Source organism: Scleropages formosus, chromosome 8 (assembly GCF_900964775.1).
Source record: "Scleropages formosus chromosome 8, fSclFor1.1, whole genome shotgun sequence".
Classification (NCBI taxonomy): domain Eukaryota; kingdom Metazoa; phylum Chordata; class Actinopteri; order Osteoglossiformes; family Osteoglossidae; genus Scleropages; species Scleropages formosus.
In genome coordinates, this window is record NC_041813.1 from 17,301,842 (window position 1) to 17,313,696 (window position 11,855).

The 11,855-nt window shown below is 41.3% G+C and overlaps 1 protein-coding gene across 1 annotated transcript; it reads right to left on the bottom strand.

Annotated features, from left to right (window-relative positions):
• Positions 1 to 673: 673 nt before the first annotated feature.
• LOC108937235 (scavenger receptor cysteine-rich type 1 protein M130-like) lies at positions 674 to 10,085 on the bottom strand. Its single transcript, XM_029254137.1, has 13 exons — positions 10,076 to 10,085; positions 9,199 to 9,504; positions 8,760 to 9,077; positions 8,253 to 8,573; positions 7,831 to 8,133; positions 7,664 to 7,738; positions 6,790 to 7,101; positions 6,466 to 6,633; positions 4,329 to 4,424; positions 1,830 to 1,901; positions 1,618 to 1,695; positions 905 to 1,027; positions 674 to 789 (listed from the first exon to the last, which is right to left on the bottom strand). Exons 1-13 carry the CDS (start codon positions 10,083 to 10,085, stop codon positions 674 to 676), a joined length of 2,298 nt encoding a protein of 765 aa, XP_029109970.1.
• Between the last annotated feature and the right edge of the window lie 1,770 nt (positions 10,086 to 11,855).

The following is an 11,855-nucleotide window of genomic DNA, read 5'->3' on the forward strand; positions in this document are numbered from 1 at the left end:
CTTTCTTCTGCATATGCATTTTGTGACCCTAATCACCCGAAAAAAACACACAGAAGAAAACTGAAATAGAAGGGAAAGCAGAAAGGCATAGGCTTTATGGACTCTATTCAAAAGAATAACTTATTCTATTCTATTTAAGCAATTGAGTAATACAGACCTCAGATTCTACCTGTTTTTTTTTTTTCTATTCAGTGTCCCAGATACTAAAGCAAACGTTCTAGTTCTAAGCTATTGCCAGTCAACTTTTGTCAAAGCTGTATGATTCATTACGTCAGTATTGTGCATCTAGGCTCTTGGAATTAAAGCAGCTGACATATTTACATTTTAAATCACATGCTCATTCAGACACCTAAAATAAATTGGTATGTTCACAATAAAGCTATTAACCAGAATTATGGAAGTGTGTATTAACATCAAAAGCTTTAATAGGGTGAAAAAATATTCTCATTTTTAAAACCAACAACTGGAAATCACTGAAAAAATCTCATTTATGCAGTAAATATTAAATCAAAACTAAACATTTAATTATATTTCTCTTTGAGAACCTGGGTAAAATGTGTATAACATTATTTAATCAAAACCGAAATATGAAAATAAAACCAAGGGAAAGATTCATACACTTGAAGAGCAATGAAAATTGTCAAGTTACTTTAACAGCGTTCTGCCACTTTCTTTATATTGTGTTTCTTACATCATCATAGTCAATGCTGTCAACTTCAGCAAATCTTTGATCGCAGGTAAGTGATGTCACAGTAGCTTGGTGTCCCATAGGATTACTTGGATGGCAATCTGTCAGAAATTCATACAGTTTAACTGCAGTAATACTTTTAATAATAAAGAAAATTTCTTGAGCAGGATCAATGACCTTGTAAGGGGGAATAATTTCAGTATTACATCAGCTTACCAAACTGAAACTTTAGACCATGCCCCGCAGCAACATTATTATAGTCAACGGTCTGGTCTACAGTGACATCATCATATTCAAGGGTCTGATGTGCAGTGGAGTCATTGTAGTACTCTAGAGTATCTGTTAAAACCATCAAAAAAGAGTGTTTTTTTCACAACATTTCTAGTTTTGATGTTAATAATTTAACCAAAATCTAAAGCAGAAGTGCTTAATCTTTTCTAAGTCATAGATCCCTTTGAGAATCAGGTAAAGGCTAAGAACTCAACCTTAGAAGAATGTTCATAAATTTGGGCAAAATATTACACTCAACCTTGATTACCTTCACGCAGAATTGTCATGCACAGCAACACATTTTCAACTTCACTCTGATTTTCAAAGTAAGTGGGCAATTCAGCAGTAATACTTTTAATAATAAAGAAAATTTCTTGAGCAGGATCAATGACCTTGTAAGGGGGAATAATTTCAGTATTACATCAGCTTACCAAACTGAAACTTTAGAACTTGCCCTGCAGCAACATTATTATAGTCAACCCAGGTTTAGAAACCCTGATCTAAAATAAAGTTGTTAGCAAACACTGACTACCACCATAACACAATGAAAAGAGAATGGTATCATTTTTTTAATAGCATTCTAAAACAAATCTAATAAACTATAAAGATCTGAGCAAAAACTTGACAATTAAAATTACATTGAAAAGAAGACATCCCACCTGACTGTGTTCCTAAGTTTTTCTTGCTGTTAGAAACATTACCATGATGTTCTGGGTTACCTTCATTGTTCCTCCTGTCTGAAAACCATCACAAATGCAACATCTGGTCAATGGTTTTCCCTGATAGTATGCTGGAACTCAAGTGCATGGAATTCTGAGCGATTTGTTTTTCATCAGTTTGATGCTGTATTTTGCAGCTATTAATCACTTACCTAATAGATTGTCTCCTTCAATTTCCTCCACATCTTCATAGTCTGAGGGCAGCTCATCTAGGAAGTTAGCTACTGCCACCAGAACAAGAGTTAGTTCAATTCCTTTTGTCTGTTCAACCTTTTAGAAAAGTAGTCAATTGAGCTTGACTTTTAGATATCCCAGTAAATATATAGGTATTCAAACAATCTGAAACTACCTCAATTAAATGCTTCATTTACCTTATTTTCTTCACAAAAAATGCTTTCATCAGCACAGTACTTAATTACTGAGCAAATGCATTGAGAAAGTATTCAGGCCCATTCACTCTCACATTCTTTTTAAATGTTGCAGTCTTATAATAAATGATTTAAATAAATTTTTCCCTCTTATCAATCTACACTCAATACCCCAAAATGACAAAGTGAAACCAGGATTTCAGAAATGTTTGAAAATTTATTCGAAACAAACTGAAGGATGACTGACATTTGTATTCAGACCCTTACTTAGTACTTAGTTGAAGCACCCACACACACACACATTGTCTGAACCACTTGTCCCATACAGGGTCATGGGGAGCCAGAGCCTAACCTGGTAACACAGGGTGTAAGACTAGAGGGGGAGGGGACACACCCAGGGAGGGATGCCAGTCCGTCACAAGGCACCCCAAGCAGGACTCAAACCCCAGACCCACCGGAGAGCAGGGCCCAGTCGGACCCACTGTGCCACCATGCATCCCTAGTTGAAGCACGTTTGGAAGCAATTACTGCAGAATCTTGTTGGGTATGATGCGACAAGCTTTGAACACCTGAACTGTGGAATTTCCTGTGATTCTTCTCTGCAGATCTTCTCAAACTCTGTCAGGTTGAAGAGGGACTATTGATGGGCAGGTATTTTCAGAGATGTTTGATTGGGTTTAAGTCCAGGTTCTGGCTGGGCCACTCAAGGGCATTCATAGAGTTATCCCTAATCTACTACTGTGTTGTCTTTGCTTTTTTGCTTAGGGCCATTGTCCCATGGGAAGGTGAACCTTCTTCCCAGTCTGACATCCAGAGTGCTCTGGAGCAGGCTTTCATACTTTGCTCCATCCAGCTTTCGCTCGACCCTGACTAGTATCCTATTCCCTGCCACTGAAAAGACTTAGAACTGAGGCCAAGTAGTGCAATCTTTGTTCCATCATACCATAGAATCTTGTTTCTCATAGTGTGAGTGTCCTTTAGGTGACTTTTTGCTAACTCCAAGAGGACTTTCATGTATCTTTTACTGAGGAGAGGCTTCCTCTTGGTACTCTGTCATAAAGCCCAGATTGGTGGAGTGTTGCAGTGGTGGTTTTCCTTCTGGAAGTTTCTGCCATTTTCACACAGGATCTCTGGAGCTCAAACGGAGTAACCATATGCTTTTTGGTTTCATTTCTTACCAAGGCCCTTCTCCCCCAATTGCTCAGTTTGGCTGGACAATCAGCTCTAGAAAGACGGGCTAAGACTACAGAACAGCTAGGAGCATAATGGTTAATGTTACTGCCTTTGGCTCTGAAGGTTGTGGGTTTGATTCTCCTCTCTGGTTGTAGTGCCCTTGAACAAGGTGTTCACCCTGAACTGATCCAGTAAAAATAACCCACTGGTATAAATGGGTTAACAACTGTAATGCTGCTTTGGAGAAAGGTGTCAGCTAAATGAATTGTTGTGATTGTACCAGACTTCTTCCATGTAAGAATTATGAAAGCAGCTCTGCTCTTGGAAACCTTTAAAACTGCAGAAATTTTTTTGTAGCTTTCCCCAGATCTGTGCCTCAGCATAATCCTGTCTCTAAACTCTGCAGGTAGTTCCTTTAACCTCACAGGTTTGCTTTTGCTTTGATACACATTTTCAATATTGGGCCGTCATATAAACAATTGTGTTCCTTTCCGAATCATGACCGATTAATTAAATTTACCACAGGTGGACTCCAAATAAGGTGTAGAAACATCTCCGAGATGATCAGTAGAAATGGGATGCACCTGAACTACATTTCAAATGTCATAGGAAGGGGTCTGAATATTTATGTCAGTGTGATATTTGTTTATTTTTTAAAAAATTTGCAAAAAATTCTAAAATCCTGTTTTCACTTTGTTATTATGGGGTAGCGAGTGTAGACTGATGAGGGAAACTTCTTTAAACAATTTTAGTGTAAGGCTGCAAAAATTGTGAAAAAGTGGAGGGGTCTGAATACTTTCGGAATACACTGCATAAAGACAGCAGTGTCCTGTGCAGCCCAAATTAAAAGACCAAACTCGGACAACATCAAGAATGTTACAGAGCTGAATATATATACTCCATCATGAAAGCTAAATTTGCTAATCCATGTACAATTTCTTGTGTCTTTTCTTTCCGTATATTGGTATGTTATGCAACTGGAAGATTTTCAAGTTATTACCAGGACTTCACAACTTAAAGCCTTTAGACCCAAAGTCGCTTATTTTTCAACTTTTGCTTCTTGTCTGAAGGTTATAGTTATGCAGAATTGAAAAGGTTATTTAAACTCACCATTCTCACTTTCTTGAATAGCATATCTGTTAAAACTATAATTAATTTCTTCATAGATGGCTGGATGTAGCTGGTTTTCTTCTCTTGTAGCAAGTTCTACAGTGGACATTCAGCAGTAGAAGAGCCGTGAGAAATGTTGCTTTGCCCAGACTACAAGAATACCAACATCACAAATAACAGCATCACAAATAACTGATCAATATCTCAAGCAGCACCAGTGGTATCAGTTTTATAGTCAGTGTGTTAATCAGGGGTTAGTGTCCCTCCAGGCAAAAATAAATGCAAATTTCGAGTCATGAGAAAGTTTGTGAACCCTTTAGAATTTTCTCAGTTTCTGATGAATGACTCCTAGAATGTGACCCAATCACCTAACTCACAATACACACACACACTTTCTGAACCGCTTGTCCCATACGGGGTCGCGGGGAACCGGAGCCTACCCGGCAACTCAAGGCATAAGGGAGGCCAGTCTGTAACAAGGCACCCCAAACAGGACTCGAACCCCAGACCCACTGGAGAGCAGGACCCGGTCCAACCCACTGCGCCCCCCCGCCACCGCGTCCCCCTTAACTCACAATAATAATAATAATAATAATAATAATAATAATAATAATAATTAGCTAAAAACTCTACTTGTTCAAGTGCTGCGTTCGGACATGAGTCCGACACAGACGCATATGTCTGTAACGTCCGAACACAGACTTAAAGTATAGTGACCCCACGTGCAGTGTGTATCTAAAAGCGTACAGTCCAAACTGGGAACTACAGTGTAGCGGTGAAACGATGAACACGAGCCACAGAGACAGTCAATGTATTTTCACAGAGGTGAAAAGTGAAACACGGATCTGTGAGTAGGACTTGAACTAGGAAGCGTGACAAAATGGCAAAATGGGATAAGACTTGAGAACCAGGAGAGTAACTAAGGTGTAGTAACTAAGTAACTAACCATGAAATCGCAATGGAACACTGATTTGGAATCTGCAATCTAGCCTCAGTTGTTTGTTCCCTTTATGTTTCACTAATCACCAGATTATGACCAAGTGCATGGGGTCTGGGCTAGTGGTGCTAAGCAGGGCCTGCTCTGACCCCTAGAGGTATTGTCCCTGTGGGTCATGCCATGTGAGTGCAATACTATACTCTGATTAAAATGGATTTCAGAGGACCTCAGAAGAAAAGCTGCTGAAGTTCATAAATGTTACAAAAAGATTTCTAAAGAACTGTGCCTCCATCAGCCCATAGTCAGACACACAGTTTACACACCAAAGAAATTCAGAATCATTGTTACTCTCCCTATAAGCGGGTGTTCTAGTACGATCGGTGCAAGGGCACACTGTACAGTTCTCAAAAAAAGTGACAAAGGACCCTATGGTGATGGCCAAGGTATCTCTTGCATCTGATAATGTCTCTTCACAAATCCAGCACAAGAAAAACACTGAACAAGAGTGTTGTTCATGGGAAGTTAAAACATAAAAAACATTGCTCTCCCAAAAACCACATTGCTGGCCATCTCAAGTTTGGAAGTTTTTGGTAAAAGCAAAATTGTTCAGAGAAAACAAAACATCGCTCCAAGCCAGAGTTCTCAATCCCATTAAAATGTCATGTGACCAGAAATATTCTATTCAAGCAAGACAATCCAAAAATATATTAACTGACAAATTTTTTAATAGATAATTTTTTAATGTCTCTTAACTTCTGTGCAGATGTGATCAGCCGCTAAAGCATTTGGTTAAGGTACTGTTAAGAAAACAGGTTCCAGCAGTTACTAGACACAAGGGTTCACACCCTGGCCCAACCCCCACTCAATCAGTGACCTTGATTATTTAAATAATTTGATCAAGAAAGACATGGAAATCTAAAATGTTGTGTTTGCTGTTTGCAAAATTTATCATTGTATCTTAGAAGAACATCAGACCATTTAGATTTTAGTATATATCATATAGATTTTAGTAGTCATTCATGCAGAAATCCAATAATTCCAAAGGGTTCAAAAACTTTTTCTTACAAATTTAAGTTACTTTCTTCAGTCTCATTTTTATTCAGTTTGGTGTAATGTACTGCTGTCAATTTTCTACGTTACATGACAAATCCAAAGCCCAACTGTCTCATAGTAACTGTATAAACCTACTGTAACTCCTACCTTTTCTCATTTTTGTGTTCTTGTAAATGAGTCCAGTTATTAACAGCAGAAGAACCGAGATCAGGGATCCAAACACGACAAAGGACAGTGCTGGGGGAGACTGCTTTGTTTTTGGCTGGTTTTTGGCTTTCGGAGGTCCAGATATGTCAGAAGCAGTTACAGTCCGACCTTGTTTGATGGTTTAGAAAACATTTTTTTTGAGAATACAAACAGCCATACCAACCATTACAAATAATTGATCAACATATTAAGCAGCATCAGTGGTATTAACACCATTACAGTTTGTGTGTGACAGTCAGGCATTTGTGTCCCTTATAGATTTACCTGCACAGGTAACTCCTGCATCCTGCTTGTGTGAGCAGCTGCTCTGCTGCACTGAAAAAGAACAGTGCCACAGGTAGAGCTCACTGCCCCTGCAGTTTACCTCATCTAGCCAGATAGCACCATCTCCCCTCTTAAACTTGGCACTCTTTTCCGCCTTGAGTGCAGGTCCACAGCCCAGCTGTCTACACACCACTTCAGCATCCTGTAGGTCCCAAAAATTATCGCATATGGTCCCCCAAGAGCCCTTATGGTACACCTCTACCCTGCCAGAGCAGGGATCTGTGCCCTCCATGAGTCTCACGGGCAAATGGCCTGACAGGGGAGAGATGTTCACATTAGTTTTGTTCCTATGAAACATTGCATTATGGAAGTTGGCATAATAGAAAAAAAGCTTAAGGTATAAAATGGGGTTAGGAGGAGCATATATTAAATTCACTATCCATCACCTACTAAAGATTTATAGCATGCTCCTAAATTATACTTCTTAACCTTCCAAAAAAATTCACTGCAAATAAATGACAAACCATTCAAAAATAGTGAATGAAAATGGAGTTTGTGATACTGCTTTTTTTCAAAGAACTTCATAATATCCAATTTCAGTTGTGTTTCTGTTTATTCAGATCATTATATTCAAATTGTGTCAACAACAAGTTACAATAGAAAGTGACAACTGTTTTCATTCATAGGATCACTGTTTACGACACTGATGTGTTATGCACGTTTATTATCTATGCACGTACTGTATTTCAAATCCTTAATTTCCCTGTGTTACATAAAATTATGAGAAAAACTTGCTTTTATTTTACTTATTAAATTTTATTCAAGTATCATAAAAAAAGAGCACAATCATGTTTGTTCTACTCAAATTACTTACTTGAACATGAGTTCTGTGGATCTGTGGACGATTCACAGTCAGTGAAGTCAAAAGGGACATTAAACTTATTAACTTCTAAAAAAGGAAACAAAAAGCATCAATTCATGTATGAAATATGAAGAAACACACCAATATACTACTGTATGTTGACTGAGTATGTACTTCACCTGAGCAGTAAATCTTAGCCATCTTGGAATCAGTACAAGTGTTCCAGCCAGATAGTGAGAATGGACACTGCCACAGTAAGGAGTCGTGGGGATGACATTTGACAACATCATCTCTTATGGCTTCAGGACTGAGCCTGGAGATTGTTTCATCAACTGTTCCCTTGTCTCCACAGCCGAGCTGACGACAGATCACTGCAGCCGTAGTCTTTTCCATGAAATTAAAGCACACGCTCCCCCAACTTCCATTGTAGTAGACCTCTGTATGGCCAAAGCAGCCCTCAGACAGACGCAGAAGCTTGTGTTCTAAGTGTCAAAGAGAAAAGAGGAGGCTGAACCAGGAATACTGAAATCATGAGCTGTTTTATTCAACCAGTTGACAAGGTGAAGGTGTTAACATGCCTTGAATTTTGCTCATCTCTTACCTGAGCACACAACCCCCACATCCTCCCTGTGACCACAGTCCTGCTGCCCAAACCATGCTGAGGGACAGTCCCACAGGGATGACTCGCTTCCTGTACAGCCCAGTCGCCCAAGCCAGATGGGTCCAGATCCTGGGCCAAAGTAGGCTGGTACCGGGTTCTGCCCGCTGAGGGCTGTCCCACATCGCAGCTGTCTGCAGGCCACCTGAGCTTCTGCCGGACCCCAGAAGTCATCGCACACCGTCCCCCAAGAGCCTCCGTGGAAGACCTCCAGCCTCCCGGCACAGTCTGCACCACCCCCTACCAGCCGGAGGGATCTGTGGTCTATAAGAACAGACAGTGTGAGGAAAGCAACTTGACTCCAACTGAAACATTTCACGATTCAGGTCAGAACTGTTACTGTGCAAGGCCATGGTCAGCTGACAAATTCAACTGGTCTGGCTTGTGTAAAATGAATGAAGTAACAATATTTCACATGGAGAGATATCTAATGTCATTGGTAACACTCACTGGTGCAGATTATGAACACCTGGTCTCTGGGTTTGCAGGTGAGTATTTGTGGAGAGCTGCAGGTCCCCAGATGAGCCTCCGTTCCTGAACACTGGAATCCCGTCACACACCTGTCACCTTCACCTGCCCCAGATGGACGGACCTTCGCTGCAGAGCCACAGCCGAGCTGTCTGCAGACCACGGAACTATCTGTGAAGCTCCAGGACTTCTTGTGGATCCTCCACCATGTCTGGTTATAGAAAACCTCCACCCAGCCCTCACAGTCACTCCCCCCTGACAGCAGCCTGACTCCCCCAACTGAAAGGGACGGAGACGAACCTGTAAACACATGAAGATATTATGCCTCTTCAATTATTTCACATGGTCTAAAAATTCTCCTATAATTTCAGTGAATGTACACTTCAGTTGCTTCAGCTTTGTTTAACTTGTAGGTCCTCACCAGAGCAGATGACTCCTACATCCTGTCCATGAGAGCAGGCTGCCCGACTCCATGGGGACACAGCACACTGGGAGAGTCGAGTCTCGTTCCCATGGCACTGAAACACATCAGCCCAGATGGGCTCATGGCCTTCTCCAAACCAGGCCTGTCCCACAGCATGACCGCACTTCAGTTGATGGCAGAGGACAGTAGAGGCTCTTATATCCCACGATGCATCACACACAGTCCCCCATTTTCCATTGTATTTCAGTTCTACTCTACCAGAGCAACGGTCAAGACTGTCCAGTAATCTGACCCCTGTGTATCCTGGGAGCAGCAGAAAGATACAGAATTAAATGCAGGAACATGTTTCAGTTTTTACTTCTAGTTTTGTATAAAAAGCAACATTGTGGAACTCTTGCAGATTTAACATATATATATATATTATATATAATTTTTTTCCCCCCCGTTTATATATTTGATGCACCCAGTGTAAAAGTTTAAGATTAAGAACGCTCTTACCAGAACACACCAGTCCAACATCTTTGTCATGGGCACAACTTTGATTGTGTGCTGCTTTTGGACAAAACACAAGATGAGACTCGTTTCCTCGACACTGAAACTCCTCGGCCCACACTTGTCCCTCTCCTGGACCAAATCTGGATGTCCCCACCACCTCTGCAGGTTCCCCACAGTCCAGGGACCTACAGACCACCTCAGCATCCTGCCAGTCAAAGTCAGCATCACACACTGTGCCCCAGATCTTTCCATGTTGGACTTCCAGTCTCCCAGAGCAGGAGTGAGCTCCTCCTTTTAGCCGAATCCCTCGATGACCTGAAAGTTAAAGCACTTAACCTTCCGAAAGTAGAATTGTCAACATTTAGACAAAGGAACAAACCAGCTTTCATCACTAATATACTGTAGTCACTGATGAATTGCTCTGTAATACCACAGATACACAGCTATGATCCTAGTCATGAAAACTTTTAGTGTGCTACTTATAAACGTATCAGTTTATTTTGTAAATTTAACATAATACTTTGACAGTGAAATATTGTAAGGCTTACTGTTTTTACCACTACATAAAGAATGTCTTATTTTCAACACTCAAGTGAAGTGATTCTGTGAAGGTCTGAATGAGGAAGATTTCAATAAGGAAAGAATGAGCAGTTAAACTAAAAATGAATGAAAGGTTAAAACAAAAAATAGGAGACATATTATATATAATGAGATGAAATGAAAAACACAGCGATAGCAGAGAAAAACCAAGTGCTCTGCTGTATGTTGTGTTTCATACCTGAAAATGTCAGTTGAGTGACGTATATGGGGGGAAAATCAATCTCATTGAACAGATCTGCTGCACACTGCCACACTACAGATTCCAAGCCTCTGCAGATATATTCACCAGTCAACACTGGTTTTTCTAAAAACCCTCCATATTCAGGTCCACCAAGGAACTGCAAAGAAGTAAGCAAGGGCCCACAACCCAGCTGTCTGCTTAGTACTCTAAGAGGAGGTTCGATCCTTTTCATCTCATCATACACTTGAATTGCTGTCCACCACTGCCCCCAGCGATACATCTGCAATGTCCCTGCACAGGGACTGCCTCCTTTCACCATTCTTAACTCTTCAGGTCCTGGAGGAAAAGGGGACAGAGTAACTGTCTGAAACACACTCCTCAATGTACCTTGAGACTGATATTTTTTCAGTAAGAGTACACACACACACTTTCTGAACCGCTTGTCCCATACAGGGTCACAGGGAACCAGAGCCTACCCGGCAACACAGGGAGTAAGGCCAGAGGGGGAGGGGACACACCCAGGACAGGATGCCAGTCCGTCACAAGGCACCCCACACGGGACTCAAACCCCAGACCCACTAGAGAGGAGGACCCGGTCCAACCCACTGCGCCACCGCGCCCCCTTCAGTAAGAGTACTGCATGGAAAAATGTTTTCCTTCAAAAAATGTGAAAATGCAATACAGACAGTGCAAGTTGCATACATTTTAAGGTCTTGGATCTGAAAGTTGGGAAATGTCCTTAACCTGCATTTCAGTACATACACCCAACTTCATAAGCACATAGATACAAGACAATATGGTTTAGCCTCTGTCTAAAAATATTTCTGCTAACTATTGTGATGATATGACACAAACTTGAGTTTTCGTATAAGGCTGTGACAGTTGGGAGGTGCGGTGGCGCAGTGGGTTGGACCGGGTCCTCCTCTCTGGTGGGTCTGGGGGTCAAGTCCTGCTTGGGGTGCCTTGCGGCGGACTGGCGCCCCGTCCCGTCCTGGGTGTGTCCCTTATGCCCTGAGTTGCCGGGTAGGCTCCGGTTCCCCGCGACTCCATGTGGGACAAGCGGTTCAGAAGATGTGCATGCTGTGACAGCTGGGGTGTAACCACCAAAACATAATTTTCTAAATAAATTAATTAAGTCCTGGCAACCGTGACCTTGACAAGTTGGAAACAGTTATGAAAAGTAAAGAAAGTAAAGCAATTAAAGTAAGCGAGCAAGGGAGTAAGTGAGCATTAAAAGTTTACCTGTACAAATCAATGTCACATCATCTCCATGTGTGCAGTTCTCCTCTGGTCTGTCTGTGGTGAGACACTCATGAAGGAAGGACTCATGACCTTCACACTGGAAGTTCTTAGACCAGATGGCACCTTCATCTTGACC